This window comes from Copadichromis virginalis, linkage group LG3 (genome assembly GCF_057382275.1).
Source record: "Copadichromis virginalis isolate Kocher_CV1m ecotype Utaka linkage group LG3, C_Virginalis_male_GT1.1, whole genome shotgun sequence".
In the NCBI taxonomy this organism is placed as follows: domain Eukaryota; kingdom Metazoa; phylum Chordata; class Actinopteri; order Cichliformes; family Cichlidae; genus Copadichromis; species Copadichromis virginalis.
In genome coordinates, this window is record NC_140620.1 from 47,370,941 (window position 1) to 47,390,641 (window position 19,701).

Consider the following 19,701-nt stretch of genomic DNA (forward strand, 5'->3'; position numbering starts at 1 on the left):
TTCTGCTTTGTGGCATCTTTATCTAAATGCATGGCGTGCCCTCCTTATTTTGGCTGAAGCTTTGATTTCTGGTCAGCTTTAATCTGCACTTGGGCTCAATACCCATGAGAAACAACACATCATCGCAGAACACTGATAAGATTTCTATTAATTTCTGTGTCAGTTCTCGGGACTATCATAGTGTCACTTTTTTTTTTCCTCCTTCTCTGCCCTAGATGCCATATTTGCTTGCTACTGCACAGCAAGATGGCTTAAGGGAGCTTGGAGACCTCTTCCCACCTCTTCTTTGCATCTCATGTCCGCAGAAATCTAATCTTATCAGAGTTCATCGCGTTTGCATCGCACGTTGCGCTGCATGCTAACACGCTAGTTTTCATTCCTCCACCGCCTCACAGGACTTGCTGGCAGCTGCCATTCTGCACCGATTCAATCATGCACTGCCGCTTCATCTTCTAACAAAAACCCATTTCCCTTTTAGAAGTCTCACAACTTCCTTTTTTAATTTGCTCTTTGGCTTTGACTAAGAAAAGAGGCTGTTTCTGCACATCGCCCGCTTTAGCTTGGCCAATGAAATGTTTAAAATGTATTGTTAACTAACATATGCTCAGATATACTGTGAACTTTAAAAATGTCCGTAGGCCTGTGCGCTTGTGTGTGTGTGCGTGCGTGAGTGAGTGTGTGAGCGTTTGCGTGTGTGCAACAGAGCTCTCGGGCCTATTCTTTTTTTTTTATTGAAATCTACCTCTATGCTTAAAAGAGATTGAGTTATGACACACAGATCTTTCTAAAATCAGTGAGTATACAACGTGTAGCATGCAAAACAAAACAAAAAAAAGCAAACCCATAGCTGAATAAGCTACCAAAAAAACCCACACCTGTTTGTCAGCATTTTATGTGTCGTTCGTCCAAAGCAGTCGATCCTGTCTTTTTGTACCACTACCTCACCTCATGGTACAACTGTCCGTAACCGTTTATCAAGCCACCTTTAACTGTCTGTGCTTGTTTCTGTCCCATTGACACGATCCAGTGTGATGCATTTCCTTCAAAGGATTTAAAAGTTAACTTTAAGAGTGGGACACGTTCAGGTTTCAATTCTCTGCCACCTAAAGTCCAGGCAAAAATTTGTCTGACCAAGATAAAAAAAACATAAAAAATAAAATAAAAAAATTCCCCATTCTTAAAGTTAGTCAGCCTCATTGATTATTTTATAAAGTCTTGCACAGCGCTTAAGTAGATATCCAGCAATTTACAGCTGAACACATAACAAATGGACTCCGTGCCTAACCACAAAGAGTATGCTAGTTTTTGTTTAAATCAAATATAACTAGCACCTACGAATTAGCCACAAGAAAAATAATCCTGCATAAATTCTAAAGATACTCTTTCTATATGTACATAACAACAACGTGCAACATTCATCAGAACATAAATCACTAGGGTTGAGCGTAAGGTAGGCAGCAGCTTTCCTGTCATAGACAGCACATTGTGTCAGTCACCATCAGTGTTGTTAGCTAAATGTCCTCGACAGTGTTGTTTCTGTTTCTTTCTTGTTTTTCTTTTGTTTTGTTGTTTTTTCTCTGTTTTTTCTGCAGAAGGTCCCTCACCCATTGTGAACAAAAAAATCTCCTTTAACATATCCTGTCTCTCGCACCTGCAGGTGATTGAGTTCGACGATGGCTCTGGTTCAGTGCTGAGAATTCAGCCGTTGCGCACGCCCCGAGACGAAGCCATATACGAATGCGTCGCCTCCAACAGTGTTGGAGAGACGAGCGCTACCACCAGACTCACTGTTTTACGTGGTAGGTCCCTCTCAACAGCCCGACAAGCAAAGAAAAAGCCACCACCAACCCTCCCTACTACACACACACACACACACACATACACACACTACTAATGCACCCTTTTCTTCCAACTAACCCAGGTAAGCTTGAATTTATCTGTTTGATGTCTTTCCTTCTTTTTTTTAAATTTTCCTTTATTTTCACCGTCACTCTGCACAGACTTCGATTACACTCACGTTGTGCATTCTAACTTGATAAGATTTAGTCCATTAGCCATTTAGCCAACTAAGTTTCCGTTTCTAAGTGACTTAAGTCATTTGCATACAGATTTCTGACACAATAATTAAGATGCCAGTTAAATTATGCAAATAGCCATCTATTCCTAGCCTGCAGTGGTTTAATGGAAAAGCTCAGCAATAATTTTCAAATCAGTCATTTTTCATCTCCTGCACTCCAGCTTTGATATTCATTTGACCGTGCAGAAAACAAAGCGGCGCGTTCTCACGCAATTAACCGCTGTATATTGTTCCGGGCGGCGTTGCGGCGGCAGGTTGGCTCAAAGTCAGCGCCTTCCAGCGGACCAGTGGCTGTTAACACGCCGCGCACACCCCTCTACACGAACGTGCATAGCAACCCGGGCAGGAAAGGTCAGCCACTTTGTTTACTTTCAGCGAGCGGTGCGGGTAAAAGCCGGATGACAAATATCGAGTTGCGATGACAGTGCCTCTTTTATAAGGAGCAGTGAACAAAATTTTATCTTGATTACACATAACATCCCATTCAGAGGCAAATATGTGGTGGCCCTGAGCTCAAAAGGCTGCGTAATATCTCTCTAAAACATGACTTGTTTGACTGTGAATGGAGAAAATGGCTTTAGAAGGGAAAAAAAGAAAAAGCCTTGGGCTGCTTGAATGAGGTGCGCTCCATTATGTGCCACAATTACACAACATGGCAAATGAGTTCCTATTGAGAGGGGTGCTTCCATCCTATAGAAAAAAAGCTGGCACTGCGAGTCTCTGAAGCACCCCCCTACACACACACACACACACACACACGCACACACACACCCAGCCCTTCCTCCCTCCACTCGCTTCTTATCTCACCAGTGAGCCAACAAAAGGCCCTTTGCACTGTCTCCAGAGGCCGATTGAAAGAGAAAGGTGGCACGTTCAAATGCAGCTTTCTCCTGTTTACTCTGGAGCACAAAGTGAGTGTGTGTGTGTGTGTGACGCGTGTGCACGTGTGCATGCTCTCACTCACATGCAATATTGTGCATTTCCCCTTCCCTTTCACTCTCGCTCTGCCTCTATCTCTGTATTTTCCCTTCACGCACACACACACACACACACACACACACACACACACACACACACACACATAGATAGCTGAGGGATGGGTAGAAGCTGCTCTTCCCGGCTCCGCGGCCTAGCATTAGCATGTTTATTACCATTTCCATTTTGCTCTTCTGCTCGCTCTCCTTTCCCATCAGTGTATTGAAGGTGAGTAGAGGCCTATCACGGCTGAAAAAAAAATAGAAAAATGGTGCCGAGCTTTTTCCACCTCTGCTTTGGTGCAAATAAAAAGTTGTGCTCTTTCACGTTGCTTCTTGTAGATACGTGAAATATTGACTCTGTGAGGATTTAGCTGATAATCTGGAATTTAAAAAAATATAAAAAATATGTTGATTTCGCTTCAGTATACGCCCGCTGCTGTGGAATAACAGGAGTTTAATATACAGTGAGTTTGAGGATTGAGCACAGGTCATGAAACTAATAATAAATGAATACATTAATGATAAGTATGAGCAGTAGCACCAGTTGGACACATAACAGTCACAGCTTCATGTACTTGTGATAAATGTAATAAGACATTTTCCTTTATTGGTATTGCAGATTATAAGTACACACAGCGTGCCACGCACACGTGTTCAAGTTGCAAACGCTACTCAAAGACGAGCTGACTTGTGTTCGGTGCAAGGTGGAAATGTGCCGACACGCCGTATTGTAAAAGCGTAGTACTATATGAAGAGCTTGCGAGCGCACAGCGTTACCTCAAGAGTGTGCTATAAATGATTTAGAAGCCCAAAAAGCTTCCTACCTCCAAAAGTGCTCCGTACAGTACGGCACTGCTAGTTTCATTCCACACGACATAAACTTCAGCAGATTTTTTTCGAACGCTCGTCTGTCACCAAGATGAAAAATTTATTTCACTGGAGAAATACCGAAGTTACACACAAGTGTGTGTGATGCAGGCCTGGAGAGATAAATAAGCAAATAAAGATAAGTGCTACTGCACCAGGCCTAATACATATAAAGCGACTGTTCATGTAGTTCATTTAGGCTCCAATGGTCTGTGGAAACGACTGCAAAGCATCTGTTGTGGGAAGCTCGCCACAGGGGGCGATGCCTAATTCCATGAAGGAAAAGCACATTCTTGTAATTGCCGTGTTATGAGAAGAGGGGACTTGAGGTGACAAATACCAGGGGATATTAGTATTCCAATGGGCCTCCAACTTGATGGGAAGCGCCATTAGTAATGAACTTCCAAGCTTTAGAGAAGCGATTTGCATGAAAGGCGAACTCGGAAACGTAATGATGTTCCAAGTCAAATCCGCCAGGCCCCGGCATCAGGTGCGGCTTTACTTATTGCACTTTCTTTTCCTTTTCTTTTTTTTAGGGGGGGGGGGGGGTTCTGTGTTTCGATTAACTGTGAGATGACCCGACTCATACGTGATTCATGTCTTTGAATTAGGGTCGTCTCGATTTTCTCCGTAATTGAGAATGACATGAAGAGATTGAAAAATGAAGAAGCAGCACATTTTGGGTGTCATGGCCGGCATACGATTTCAGTAAAAGCGATGTTTAATCTTCTCCATGAGCGTGGACATGCTCACGGCGAGGCGTCTACAACGAGTATACATCCTTAGACGGTTAACTGAAAGTAAACATGAAAAACACCTGAAAATGTAGACAAAACATCGCACGGTGTCTAGACGCTTTGCTAGCAGCACTTCCAGCAGAATGATGTGTACATTTGAGTGCTGCAGTTCATAATTCAGGCGTGATTAAGGATTTATATTTCATCCTCATACTCCCATTATGCTGTCAACAACCATTTCCTGTGCCCCGCACACAAGCAGGCAAACTTATGCAGCTGTGCACAACTTGACAGTGGGAGCGGAAAATGGGAAGCTGCTCTCCTGTGACGGAAAAATAGAATGCATCATTTCCATTTGTATGGAATGGTGCAGGGCTGTGTAGCTGAGACGGATCTTTCCACATGCAATGAAAGCGCCGCTACATGATCAGTGATTATTCATAGACAATGTATACTCCGGGCTCTTTGTCGTTGTTATGGGGGGGAAAGAAACAGTCTCCTCTCTTAATAAAAGACGCCAATACCTGCCTAATTGATATTCCAGGCTTTATACGCCGACATCCACAGCACGTGGGTCGACAGAAACCTGCCTGTGAAGCAAAAATGAGCAAATTTGGAGTCATAATAAGGATTAAAATGTACCTTAACACCTCCGCCTAAATGCCATTTTTCATTTGTATGCTCTTGCACCGCTTCTAACAAGTGCAGAGTGCAAGATGAACAAAAACTGGTCTGCATGCTCAAATTGCTCGGGAAGATAAATGCTGTGTCAGCTGTCTCGCCAGAGTAAGCGTAGCAGTCGGTAGAAAGCAAGTGACCATTGTAAAATTACCGTGTTTGTGATCAGTGGCTTGCAAAAAGAAAAAAGAAAAAAACAGGAGAGGAGGGGGAGCAGTAGCAGCTACCATGCAATTCTCTGGTTTACTGGCGGGAGCTCTATAGAAGGCGAGACCTGAGCTACCGCATGGAAACACTCAATTTTGTTAGGAAAGTACACTTTTCCTCCAAGGAAATGGTGCTGGGATGACATGCTGACTCGTTGTAAGAGTTTTTAAGTATGAAACTTATCCGAACACTTTTTCTGTTTTGTGTTTTTTTGCACAGTCAAAGCAGATTCATCCTTAGATTGTTAAACTCCTTTTCTTCGCAGTCTCTGGCTTTTCAGAGGCCACCAACATTTCATGCGGTTGCTAACTAGTCATTATATCTGCAGCATATTTTTTTTCCTCACAAACAGCTTTTCCTAGCAATGCTGGAAGCGTCACAGAGAGTCTATTATCATCATTAGATGTTTCATAAAATAGCCACATTGCTGGGGATTTGGCCTTGATGCTACTTCTCAACTTCGCTTCATCATACGTCACAAAAATGGAGCACGTAATGACAAGTTATTCGTTATTGTAATTAAAAAGATGGATGTCCTCGACGAAATTGATCTTCACGGGAAAGTAAAAGAGAAGGAGAAGAAGAAAAAAAAGATCATCCCTCAAACCCCTCTGTAACGTACCGCGTGGTTAATCACGAGAGCCGATCATTATCTGTATTGTATGCAGGATGATTTAAAACAAAAAGTGCTGCTTGCAAGATGGATGTTGGGACTTTTGCAGCCACGTAGCATGTGAGAAAACATCTGCTGGTGCCTTAGACGCTGTGTGACTGCACTCAGACCGTGATAGATAACTCTGCACGTGTTTCGGCTTTGTATTTATTTTAATAAAACGAAACTCGGCCACACAGATTAATAATTATTGATTCAGACAAATGAGGAATGCACATTTTGTGTTTGCTTCCTGGCCGTAGATGCCGCTGTCCTCCACAGAGGCCTCGCAGCACCACCGGCCCGTAATAGGGTCACGATTGATTTTACTGTGTGAACAGTTTCCTCATTCAGTATCAGAGTACAGAGTGCACCATTTTTGTGCTGAATTTAATGCTGAGAACGGCCTCTGTGTCACAGCTGAAAACCTAAAAAATGTAAATCAAACTGGAATTTGCAGAAAAAGCTTCATATTGAAGATAAAACCCTGCATAGTCCTATCATCTACTTTTTCTACATTACATAGTCTGTAAATAACTCATTATTATGGCCACTATTATAAATATATATTTTATATACGCTCCTGTTGTGCTGTTGTCTCCTTTTTAATGATGTAACTCCAGAATTTTATTAAAAGAAATATGTATGAGTGCTTTTTATGACACTTTTTGTGTGTCAGCATTTGTCTGTTATTCAAACTTACATAATTTTTACTCAACATGTGAGGTCAGAATAAATGTAACTTCTCTATGCTTGCATAATAACGACAAAGGTCTTGTAATATGTTTATATGTTTTTCAGTTTTATGAGTAAAGAATTGATCCATCCAACACTTTTTACCCCTCTGCTGTAAAAGGTTGGTGGGGTATTGTTGTCACCCTGCCGGGGGCACAGGTTAAGCACCTACGTTTGTGAATGCAATAACTCGAGAACGAGGCATCGTAGGAGCTTCAAGTTGATACCATAGATGCATCTGCTAAAATTCTCAGATGAGTCTGAATCTCAGTGATCTCGACCTAAAAGTCAAAGGTCACGTTGTCTGAAAATCTCGATAACTTGAGAACAAGTTGACCTAGGATTTGGAAATTGATGCCACAGGTGTGTCTACCAGGAGGCTGAGGGGTAGAACAAAACAAATCGTTTCTGTTTCTTGCAACGCGAAAAACTTCAGTAGTAATGTACAATAAGCCCTTTGTTATCGGGGCTTTTCAAAATAAATAAATAAATGAATAATTTTAAAAAATCCCTGCAGCAAAATGTTGGATACATCAGGCTCCAAAAATATCAAATAGAGTTCTCAAACTTTATCAAATTGGTTTGATTTTGAATGCAATATAAATGAGAGGTATTGTAATGTAACCAGATCAAACAGCACTCAATGCTGACCTTTAATACTCACTTCTTTTTCAGGAATCCACATCAATTAGATGTTCTAGTGCAGTCTCCTATTTCTTATTTTAGATCTAATGTATTGCAATAAGAGACCTATGGTCGATCTCCAGTTTTAAACCTAATATAATATAACCTCATGCAACTTATAACATGACCTAAGACAGTGAGTTAAGGCAGACCTTCCCAAAGTGTGGGGCCCGCCCCCACGGGGCGCCCACAGAAACGCAAAGCAGGAGATGACGCATCGCTGAGTATGTTTCCAAACCAACTTCATTCTAAGCCAAAGACTAGAAAATATGGTGAAGCATATCTGCCCTTTGGTTTCACCTGCACAAGTGCTGAGGTAGGTCTCCCCTGCAGAATTGGTTTTCCCTTCGTTGGGAGCAGCGCTGGGCTCTCCAAATCACGGACAAATCCCACAGCTGTTTATGTTTTTAAACCCATTTTGCACAGACAGACATTTTTTGAAAAATGTATTGATAGCAATGTTGAATATTATTACACAGGAAAAAAAACAACTACATGTAAAATAATCACATCGTGACGCCTCTGCTTTTCTAAATGGAGGGACATTAAATGCGTGTGTATGTAAGCGTATAAAACCTGAAGATAGTCAGATTAACAGTATTTTGTCTCTATCATTCTGCAATTCATCTCATGTAAAAAATAATGTGGCGCACAGCGTGACGTGAGAAAAGGCACATACCTTTGATGATGCACAAAAAAACCCCTGGTGGAATCACCATTTTCGGTGATTCCAAACGCCGTTTACGTGTGGACGAAACAGCTGCGTTTTCAAAAGTACCCGTGTAGGTGTTAGTAAAAGAGTTAGTAGTTTATTTTATTACTACCTGTCATTTATTGCAGATTACTTGTATTTGCTTAATTGTTTACTAAATGTTTGAAGTGTGAAATAAACCGCAATGGAGCAAAATATGGGTGTGTGTGGTTGGAGGATGTGTGCGTGTATGTGCGTGCATGCGCGCGTGCACCCGGGGGCGCAACATTTTTCTTGTAAAACAAAGGGGGGCCCAGCAAAAAAAAGTTTGGGAACCACTGAGTTAAGGTAACAATTTAAGTCTTTGTGCGTTTCAGGCACATCTATAAAGGACTGGGGTTGAAATTATGTGTTTGGCTGTGAGGCAAATGCTAAAAAAGCTTTTTAATCTAACCCTTTTCATGATGGGCTTCCTTTGAATCTTCCTCCTATTTGGTGTGAGACTTGTTTGGGCATCGTGAGAGCATAATAATGCAGATAAAAAGCATGTCTCACAAGCTGTAGTCTGAGATTTGGCAACCGTGCTAAGACTCTTCAGTAGAAGTTTGTAAGGTTTAGCTTAAGCACCGAGCATAATACAAACTAGCATCTGACACCCTGCTTAGAGGGCATTCTGTTGAGGATGTTTACCATCTTATATGAATCTGTTAACATGCTAACGTTTCTTATATCATCTACATGTTTAGAGAAACATTTATGTCGACCATGAGATCAGATATTAATTCATACATTTTCAACGTCACTTCGCGAGCGCGATAAAATACAATCACTGTTTGTGCACATTACGTAATATCATTGACTGTGAGAAACCTCAGTTTTTCAGCTAATTAATTCTAGCATGACCTGTAGGCTAGCTTTTAAATGCAATATCTGTCATAATGAAACCCTAGGAAACACTTTATAGCTGTCTGCAGTAACTTAACTACCCCTATCAGCATGCATTACACAGTGGCTGCTGCTACTTGCTGCTACTTGTGCTGCACACTGGGAAAAACAAGAGTTCTCTACTACCTCAAACACACAAGTTACCCAAAGGCCTGAAAGACAGGGTGCAGCTGGTATCGCTGCACTATATGGCAGAGCATAACGTATATTTAATCAGGAATACTCCTTTGGCTAGACTAGGAGGGACACAAGGTCATAAAATGAGGAGTGTGTAAGTCTGAGCCAGGTAGTCGAGGGGTGCTAATGTTAGCAGCTTTGATCTTAGCTGCACTCAAAAGTAATTTTCTACTAGATTAATTGGTCCTGCAGGGTCATCCTAAATGCATCTAATGATCTTGAGAAACTTCTCAAGCCATGTAAGGTTGCTTGCTAATTACAACCAAACAACTTTGGTGAAAAGTGATGCGTCAAGAATTAATTTTGTGCTGCTGCACCCTCCCCGTACATGTGTTATATTAAAAATAAATGCGGTGACTAATTCGAAGCAAAGGGGGAGAAAACCTCATATTTTGGTCGTTGCCTGTTTCATCATCTTTGAGCGCACCTGTCAAATCTCAAAACTTAAAGCAATATAGCAATATCCGTGATAAAACGATGTCAGAACCCGCCTGCTGTGACACCCATCTCCCGCAGTCACTTTTGGAGGAGAATGCCTGTCTGCTAAATTTGAAAAGCCTGATACAACCCCATTTTCCATTAGGGCTCTTTGAGAGCCAAGAGGTCCTCTCTGCAGGATGTTAGCAAGCATGAATAATCTCTATACCCCCCTCTCCTGCTAGTAAGCTTTTAGAAATATAAATTATTGAAATGGCTGGTGCTAGGTTTTTCCTTTCTCGGGAGGAAGTGAACTTGTATAAAAGTCAGCTTCCTCAGACATTTATACCACTCCTTTTATACTTCTCCCAGAGTGTTCGTCTGAGTCTACCGATACCACGGCATAACCCTTAAAGATAGCCTAGCCTTTGCTTCTCAATGTACAGTACACGAAGGTTAATGAAGCAACTCAGCGTCTCACGGTTTCGCCGTCTGTCTTTTTTTTGCTGCCTGGTAGGAAACCTCACCTAGTCGCCGATGCTCTCCTGAGCCCCCTGCCAGCTTTGGCTTCTGGCTTTGGCCTTTATCAGCTGCCCCTGAACCGATAAGACGAATAAGGCAACGTTGTTTTATGATAAACGTTGATGCTTTATTAAACTTAAAGTTTCAAACATATAGTTATCCCAAGTGGGCGGCGAGAGGGTAAATATACAGTGACTAAGCCTGAGACATAAAAGCGGAACAGATGTCTGTGCTTCAAAGTGACAGGAGCGTTGGTGAGAATGGAGGCGTCTCTAAGGAGAAGGTAGCGTGCGGTTGTTTATATATTCCCTTCCACGTCCTCTTTATTTGTGAATGCTTAATGCACTCAGGAGGATCAAATGAGGGTTGATGGACTGTTAAGAAAAAGCTAAAAAAAAAAAAAAAATAAAGGGAAAAAAAAGAAGAAGAGGCTTCCTAAGGTGCATCTCATGATGTTGAGAGGGACTAAATGACATCCATTTTGCCTTTGTGTTTGGCAAATAGCTGAAAGCGCTGTCAAATAGTTTGCTCCCTCCTCTGCTGATTACTAATAGTTGAAAAAAAATGTGGATGGAAGACATCCACAAGAATACTTCTTTTTTCTTTCTTCCTTTCCAACTAAATAAATGGGACACTGTTTTCTGGAGTAAATGGAATCATTGCTCAGGGTAACAACCAGCAAATGGAATATGCAAAGTAAAATCCTGAAGAGGGCGGGAGAAGGACATAAGCGGAGGCGGGAGACGCAAAAAGACTGATCGAGAGAGTCCTCGACGTAAAGCAAATTTAAAGCCCGGGATGAACTGGATCAAGACTGATGGAGCCGGTAAACAGGGGCGAACGCAAAAGACGAAGAAAGACTTGATTGAAGGTAGAGCAGGTCTCAACCTCCCTCTCTACCTTGCCCCTAGGTGATCTTTACTCAGAACAGTACATCTGGCTGAGCTGACATGTAGTCTGTAAAGCAACAACGAAAAAAAAAGAAGTGGGGGGGCATCTGAGTGTAAATGGATCTTTGTGCTTGGCTTTCTGCCTGTCTTGCTGCTTGCCCAGCCAGGCCTGTAGAGAAAGGCCCCCTCTCTGCCCTTCCTGCTTCATCTCTCCTTTTCATCTCACTCTTTACCCGTCCATTTTAGCGCTACCCCTAAGGGGCATCCGACACTAACACTCCCTCTCTGCTTTCATTCTCTTCCTCCCACTCCCTTCGCTTATGTTGTAAATGGAGGAATATCACAGCTAATCCGTCATGTTTATGAATGACATTGGGCCTACGGAGAGTTGGGTCGCCTTGCCAGAAGTGGCGTACATCTCTGTTGCATGCCCTCTGCTTGGCTGATCCAATCTGCCCCAGCAGCAGTGGCCATAAAAAAAACAAAACAAAGTCTATGGGGGAAGGCAGGCTTGGAGGGACATTTTGTTGGGTCACTTTAAAGCTTTTTTTTTAAAAAAAGAAATCATTTTTCCACCCAATATTTTCTATCGAACTGTAAAAACCAAAGCTGTTCTGTCTGTGGACCTCACTTCGTGTCAGTGTAAACCTTCCAGCTGTGTTTTAAGGGCGTTGTGGACAAATTAATAACAATAATACTCTAACTTGATTGCTCAACATAATTTATTCTTAGAGGCTCAAGGCTGCAATGGTTTGGGCATGTGCAGAGGAGGACAGGAAGTTGGAGATGGAGCTGCCAGGCAGGAGGGAAAGAGAAAGACCACAGAGAAAATGTAGTGAATGAGGACGTGAAGAGGGTTGATGTGACAGAGGAAGAGATAGAGGCAGATGAGCCGCTGTGGCGACTCCTAAAGGGAGAGGCTGAAAGCTGAAACCTGGGTATTGTTTTTGTCAGGATTGCAAATGTGAAATATGTGCAATTTGGCTTTTGCATCATGTGATCTCACCTTCTTGCTGTTGATTTGGAGGAGCCAGTCCGTAGAAAGCTGACTAAAAGGCAAGACTTAAAGCGAGATGAGCTAAAACAAGTGACCTCAGGTAACAGATGATCAGCTCCGAGGCTAAAGATTAACTAAGATTATTCTGAACAGTGAATCATGCAAGCCTAATCTAGCTGGAGCTGGAAATGAGCATAATGAAATCCTTTAATGAAAGAAAAATGTTGACTTAAAAGTTTTACAACTATTTCTCCAAAGTCACTCTGAATGAGGAAATTGTTCACGTGTGAAGGCTTTCTCGTGGGGGTGGGGGTCGCCTGTGATTAATAGATCGACTCTACAATGCTTTCCTCATAATTTCAGGCATTAGGTGAGGATTTTTAATGACAAATAAGCAGCATTCAATTAATTACACAATCTCAAAGGGGATTTATGGAAGAAACAATCAGTGCGGGGCAAAAGGGGGAGAAGAAGCTATTTTTCACCGAGACAGACTGCCGTGAACCTCGGGTTAAGAGAGCTTTCTGCGCCTTCACCTTCCTCCTCCCATATTTCGTTCCAACATTCATCATCGCAGGAGTTTTAAAGAACACACAGGATAGTATTTCACAACCAATTCCCTTTTTTCACTGCTTTAGGCCACAGCGGGGAAATAAAAGTTTTAGTGGATAGTCGATGGTCCCTCGTTGTCCGCCCTGGGGTTTTAGCAGTTTTCTCAAAGAGACTGTATTTGTTCAGCAAATTACTGAACTACCTTTTAGAGGCACCAAGCTGGAGAGACTTAATGCCACTTTGTGTCAGAGTGGGAATGTTCCTCCTAAAACTCTATTACAGCAAATTGAAATTAGCGGTTTGAGCCAACTGTGGCACATTCGCGGTAATATTCATTAGCGCGCTCGGTACCTGTTGAATCAACTAATAAACTAGACTGAAGCATATTTTCCGGAGCCAAGCCAGGATTCCAAGGAGCTGTTTTTACCGCACAAAATGAAACATAAAGGAACAACTGCAGAAACACGTTTTGTTTTTGTTAAATTGACATTCCTCGTGCGGTTTTCTTCACCTCACATCAGATGATTCGTTAATGCCGAACACGAGGCTCTGGCACACATCTGGCGCATGCAGGTATACGTCCAAAACGAGAGGCACCACTCTCTGATCTTGAATGTTAAACGCGCAAATGTATCTTCATTTGAGATAAATGAGTCATGGGCTTTCATTGAAAACACGAACCCTCGGGCTCTTTGCTGGATACAAAAGGATTAGATCTGACATGCAGGTCCTGCACGGACGCATTTGCAAACCTGAAGTAGAAAGCAGCAACCCCTTGCCACTTAAGATTTTCCCATACGGCTGATCTAAGGCTTTTGGACGTACAGAAGTATGACCCCAGACTCTCATGTTTGAAAAGTCTCTTCCAGTCTAGACAATCATAAAGCTACGTGCTATGTTTTAAAACAATTTGAAGGTTGACTCAGAGTTCAGTAGCCTGAATCCTTTAAAGAGCAACACAGGAAGGAGAATTTCAGAATTATCCCCCTTCGACACAGCAGCATGTGCTCTATTAGACGCTAGTGCTGAGCATTTTGTTTTCCATTATTGGATTACTTAAGCAATATCTGCCCAATGCAGGTGCCAGGAGGCTTATTTGGAAAATCAGGCTCAAAGGAAGCTCTAGAGTGAAAAAAACCTAATCTTATTTAGCCTGGACAACATATGTGCCAAGCAGCACTGGGATGTATCAACGAGATAAATACTGGCTCTGAATTCTCTGAGGGCATTCGAGGAGAATTTAGACGTCTCGATTCGTAGTTTCTTAAGAATTGCGACGAAGCGCATTATGCTGCCCTCACGACACGTGACCCTGTGAGGTTAGACAGCTAGCGAACAAATAGAAGAGGTCTTCCACACAAGGCTTGACTTTCTTGTTTTTATGTAACTAGAACATGAGAAAAAATGAAAATGAATCGCTGGTTAACACACATCTTAATAACAACTTGCCGATTAGCCTAGCTTAACATGTACATTACATCAGCATACAGTTCGCTCCATGTAAACACACATAACGACTGTCTCTACACATGTCAATACTCACAAAGACGAACGTTTTCCGAGGTGCGAACGTGTAGAGCACTCTTAGCGTGAACATGAACTAGTCCCTATTTAATAACTGCCGGAGCACTTTTTCACGACATCATAAACGAAAGGGTACATCAAAGATAGGTTAGTGAACAGAGCGCTCCCTCGCTCCATTTCCGCACATAGGATACAAAGATCTCTTGTGGCAATGATGTCTCACTCTGAGCTTATTTATCACTCTGCTTATGTGGCTCAATCAGCACACACACCAACCGCTGACTTTTGACTCAAGGGCATAACACTCCCCGCTTGATATACACACATTATATCACAATAAACATCAATACAACATATTCAAACATCATCTAGCATTGAAGAATATTCATTCAGTCTCTGCAAGCAAAACAACAATCTCTGAAACTGGTCTGAGAAACATTTTAACAGTCCCATCTTTTACAGTCCGCACTTCCACTTTTCGGACCTTCTTGTCGCTGCTGGGGAATGTTTTTACTATTAGTCCCATGGGCCATTCGTTCCTGCTGGCTTGGAGGTCCTTTAGCAGGACCACATCTCCTATTTTGACATTAGGTCTAGTCTCTGTCCATTTTGCACGACCTTGTAAGGTGGATAAATACTCTCCCTTCCACCTTTTCCAAAAAGTGTCAGCGAGGAGTTGAACATGTTTCCATTGTTTCCCAAACAGCTGCCCTGATGAGAAGTTCCCAAGTGGGGCGGACACAGCACTCATCTTCTGCGTTAGTAGCACTGCTGGAGTGAGTACTGCAGGACTGTCAGGGTCGGTGGATATGGGAACAAGAGGCCTTGCATTAATAATTGCCATCACCTCGGCCATGAAGGTGCACAACACTTCATGAGTAAGACGTGTTTGTTCAGTTCGTAACAACATTGCATCCAGAATGCGCCTGGCAACGCCTATAAGGCGCTCCCACGAGCCTCCCATATGAGACGCATGAGGGGGATTGAAAGTCCAAACACACCCTCTCTCTTGCAGGTACTTTCCTACTGCTTTGTTTCCTGAGTTTAGGTCTAATTCCTTACAAGCGCCCACAAAATTCGTGCCTCTGTCCGAGCGCAGAAACTTGGCCGGGCCCCGAATAGAGAAGAGCCTTCTTAATGCATTGATAAAACTATCAGCAGACATAGTCTCTATCAGTTCGATATGCACAGCCCTAGTTGACATGCATGTGAATAACACAGCCCAACGTTTGTTCTGGGAACAACCACCTCTTGTACGACGCGTCACAATAGTCCATGGCCCAAATACATCTAGGCCTACAGTGGTAAAGGGTGGTTCAGGGGTGACTCGGTCTGCAGGCAAGTCTGCCATTTTCTGGATCTGCATTTTGCCTCGCAACTTGCGACATGTGACACACCGATGAATGACAGATGACACAAGCCGCTTCCCTCCAATTATCCAGTACCCAGCACCACGGATAGCTCCTTCAGTTATGTGTCTTCCTTGATGAGCCACTCGTTCATGATAGTGAGTTACAATTAGCATGGCGATGTGGCTGGTAGATGGGATAATCAGAGGGTGCTTTTCATTCTCTGTGAGATCGGCAGCGGAAAGACGTCCACCGACTCGTAAGAGACTGTCTTTGTCCACTACAGGATTGAGCTTTTTGAGTGCATCAAATATGCCACTGACCTTCCTTCCTTCTTTAATGTTTTCAAGCGTCCCTTTGTAAGCTTCTTGTTGGACGGCTCGAATAATGACTGCTTGGGCTCGGGTGAGTTCTTGGACGCTCGGTGTCTCACTGAAACCTTTCCATCCCCTTTGCCCACTTGTCTTTTGTGCAAAGGATGTAACTACATGAATGAGTCTGGCTATGACTCTGCAAAGAGTGATCCAGTTTGAGTACTTTTTGAAACGGTCAGAACCCAACTGTGGCTCTGCTACAGTAGTTTTCATTACTTTTATTTCCGGATGTATCTCTCTGTCTTTTTCAGGTTCGATGAGCGTGAAAGGACCAGTGTGTGGTTCTGTGTGTGGGTCAGAGTACAGAAAGGGTGGACCTGAGAACCAGGTACTGTTCTGCAGGTCTGCTGCTGGAATGAACCGAGTGGCCTGGTCAGCTGGATTTAACTCACTTGGTACATAATGCCATTGACTCGGATGGGTGGATGCTCTAATGCGCGTAACCCTGTTGGCAACATACATGTAGAATCGTCTGGAGGTGTTGTGTATGTACCCCAACACAATCCTACTGTCTGTGTAAAAAGTCACATTGTCTACTTTAATGTCTAACTCGTCTCTGATGAGCTCAAACATTTCCACCGCGAGCACAGCAGCACATAGTTCCAGGCGTGGTACAGTGTGTGCGGGGCGGGGTGCGAGTTTAGACTTCCCCATCACAAACCCAGTATGACACTGTCCTTCACTGTCAACTGTACGCAGATAGACTACTGCACCTATAGCGACAGTGGAGGCATCACAGAAAATGCAAAGTTCTTTCACTTTCGTTGTGCTTAACGTACCTGGGCTGTAGCACCTTGGTATTTGGAGGTTCTCAAGGGCTTGCAAAGAGTCTTTCCATAAGTCCCACCTCTCCTGTTTCTCAGGGGGTAAGAGTGTGTCCCAGTCTTTTCCATCAGATGACAGTTCCCTGAGTAATGCTTTGCCCTGCATTATTATGGGAGCAGCAAATCCCAAAGGGTCATAGAGGCTATTAACTGTCGACAATACTCCCCTCCGTGTGAATGGTTTGCTCTCATTTGACACCTGGTAAGTGAAGCTGTCAGATTGTAGGTTCCAACAGAGTCCCAAGCTTCTCTGAACTGGAAGAGGGTCTACTCCTAGGTCTAAATCTTTCAGGTCCTTTGCACGATCCTCAACAGGGAAAGCTTCCATGACTTGACTGCAGTTTGATGCCACCTTGTGGAGGCGCAAGTTAGACTCTGCCAACATGTTTTGCGTTCTTGTGAGCAGGTTGATTGCTTCCTCTGGCGTGGCGACTGATGTGAGACCATCGTCAACATAAAACTGACGCTCAACAAACTGTCTTGCATCAGATCCGTGTTCTCGTTCTCCCTGCTGTGCTGCCTGTCTCATGCAGTAGATGGCAACAGCGGGTGACGGGCTGTTTCCAAACACGTGGACCTTCATTCTAAACTCAACTATGCTCTTTGTAATGTCATTGTCCTCATACCACAGATAACGCAGATAATCTCTGTGGTCTTCGCGCACAACGAAGCAGTAAAACATTTGCTGCACATCGGCTGTCAGGGCTATGGGCTCTTTGCGGAAGCGCAACAGCACTCCCAATAGGGAGTTGTTCAAATCAGGTCCGCCAAGAAGCACTTGATTGAGCGAAATTCCATCACATTCTGCACTTGAATCAAACACGACTCGTATTTGTTGTGGCTTCTGTGGGTGGTATACCCCAAACGTGGGCAGATACCAATGTTCTTTACTTAGTGGCAGAGGAGGGGCAGGCTCGGCTTGGTCGTTATCCAACATTTTCTGCATGAATTGGATGTAGTGATCTTTCATTTCTGGTCTCTTTTCCAAAGTCTTTCGGAGAGAGCAGAGGCGTTTTAGGGCTTGTTCTCTGTTGTCAGGGAGCCTCCTTCTCTGTGAGCGAAAGGGTAAAGGTGCAACCCAGCTGTTCTCTTGGTTTTGATAAACTTCACTGTCCATTATTGTCAGGAATGCTCTGTCGTCGATAGACATGGCTTGTTTGTTATCACCCTCAGATCTAACAAACACAGAGTGTCCCAAATCGTCTGTGATGCAGGTTGCATTCATAGTGACCCCATAATTCTCTTTAACGTGAATTGTGTTTGGGCAAGGCTCAAAATAGGATGCACGTCCATTATCTAAGGTGTGTGTTTTATAGACATTGACCTCTGACTGACTGTGCACTTTTCCTAGACACACCTCCCCCACAATAACCCAACCCAGGTCTAGCCTTTGGGCGTATGGTGCATCATTGGGTCCGTTGATTTGCTCACGTACCTTATGGACCCTGATGACGTCCCTTCCAAGGAGTAAAAGGATTGGGGCGTGGTGGTCGACAGGTGGGATGTTATCTGTCACTGGAAGAAGATGTGGGTGATGCTGGGCAATCTCTGGAGAGGGTATTTCAGATCTATTGTCCGGCACAGAGTCACATTCAATTAAAGGGGGTAGCTGGATGTTGACTTCTCCATCCAAAGACTCGAGGAAGAAGTTTACAGCTCTCCTACCTGAGGTTTGTTCTCTGCCAGAGCAAGTCTTTAAGGTGTATGGAGTGGGTTTGGCATTGATTTTGAAAAGGCTGAAAAACTCTGATTTAACCAGTGACCTGTTGGACTGATCATCTATTACTGCATACATTTTTATAGCTCTCTCTTTTTGGCCTGCGGGATACACTTTGACCAAACTGATCTTAGAACATGAACGTGGGCTATCACCTTGGCCACATACCTCTGTGCACTTCGACTCGACTGAAGGTGAGCTCTCGATTTGCTCTTCATTGTCGTTGTTTCCTGGTGTAGTACTCTTAGGGGCAGGAGTAGGACCAGGATGCATTGCAGATAAGTGTTTAAGGCTGTCACACTCGATACACTTAACCACTGCTTTACAGTTTTTTGCAATGTGTTGGACAGACCCACAGCATCTGTAGCATATGTGGTGCTCTTTGAGATAGGCTTGTCTTTCTTCAATAGTTTTGTCTCTAAAGAGCTTACACTTTTTGAGTGGATGTGGTTTTTTGTGGATTGGGCACTGGCGATCCGGTTCCTCCATTTTCTTTGGACTGAGATTATTCTGGTCCGACTCTGCCGTAATGTCCATTTTGTGTGCTGACACAGTAGGTTTGCGACTATAAGACCTCAGTTTTTCTGTTGGGGGAGAAGGGACATGGGTGTTGGCCTTGGACATAGCAAAGCTTGGGTCATTCCTCATTTTCGCTTGCCGCTGGACAAATTGTGTGAAAACTGAGAAAGGAGGAAATGACACACTATGAGTCTCCTTGTACTGTGTTCCTACAGTTGTCCACTTTTCCTATAGGTTGAAGGGAAGTTTTTCCACTATTTGCCTGACTCCTCTAGCTGTGTCCAGGTAAGCAAGTCCTGGGAGCGCGCCATCTTGTTTAGCACACTGAAGCTCCAATAAGATGTCACTAAGTTCCTGCAGCTTAACATTGTCTTTATTTGTTAGTTTAGGAAAGTCCTCTACCTTTTTTAAGAGTGCGTCCTCAATAGCCTCAGGTGAGCCGTAGCACTCTTCAAGGCGTTGCCAGACCATCTTCGCACCTGCAGCAGGATTGAGGGTGTGTACAGCACGAATGCGCTTAGCCTGTTCGGATGATGTTGGACCCAACCATTTTGTTAGCAAGTCTAATTCCTCTCTTGGAGACAAATTT

General features: G+C 43.4%; 2 protein-coding genes across 36 annotated transcripts in view; one reads left to right on the forward strand and one right to left on the reverse strand.

Moving 5' to 3' along the window:
- Positions 1–19,701, forward strand: part of ptprda (protein tyrosine phosphatase receptor type Da) — a 426,095-nt gene that overhangs the window by 343,066 nt on the left and 63,328 nt on the right. For all 35 annotated transcript variants that reach the window (XM_085451392.1, XM_085451404.1, XM_085451395.1 and 32 more), the window contains one exon: positions 1,658–1,799. In XM_085451392.1, coding sequence (XP_085307518.1) covers positions 1,658–1,799 — 142 coding nt within the window. The remainder of the gene's footprint in view (positions 1–1,657; positions 1,800–19,701) is intronic.
- On the reverse strand, positions 14,450–19,241 carry LOC146715026 (uncharacterized). Its single transcript, XM_085452656.1, has one exon. The coding sequence runs from the start codon at positions 19,239–19,241 to the stop codon at positions 14,715–14,717; it is 4,527 nt and encodes a 1,508-aa protein (XP_085308782.1). The 3' UTR covers positions 14,450–14,714.

Excerpts from the sequence above, each read along its gene's own strand:
- LOC146715026 (XM_085452656.1), bottom strand. The coding sequence starts at position 19,241 with ATGAGGAATGACCCAAGCTTTGCTATGTCCAAGGCCAACACCCATGTC.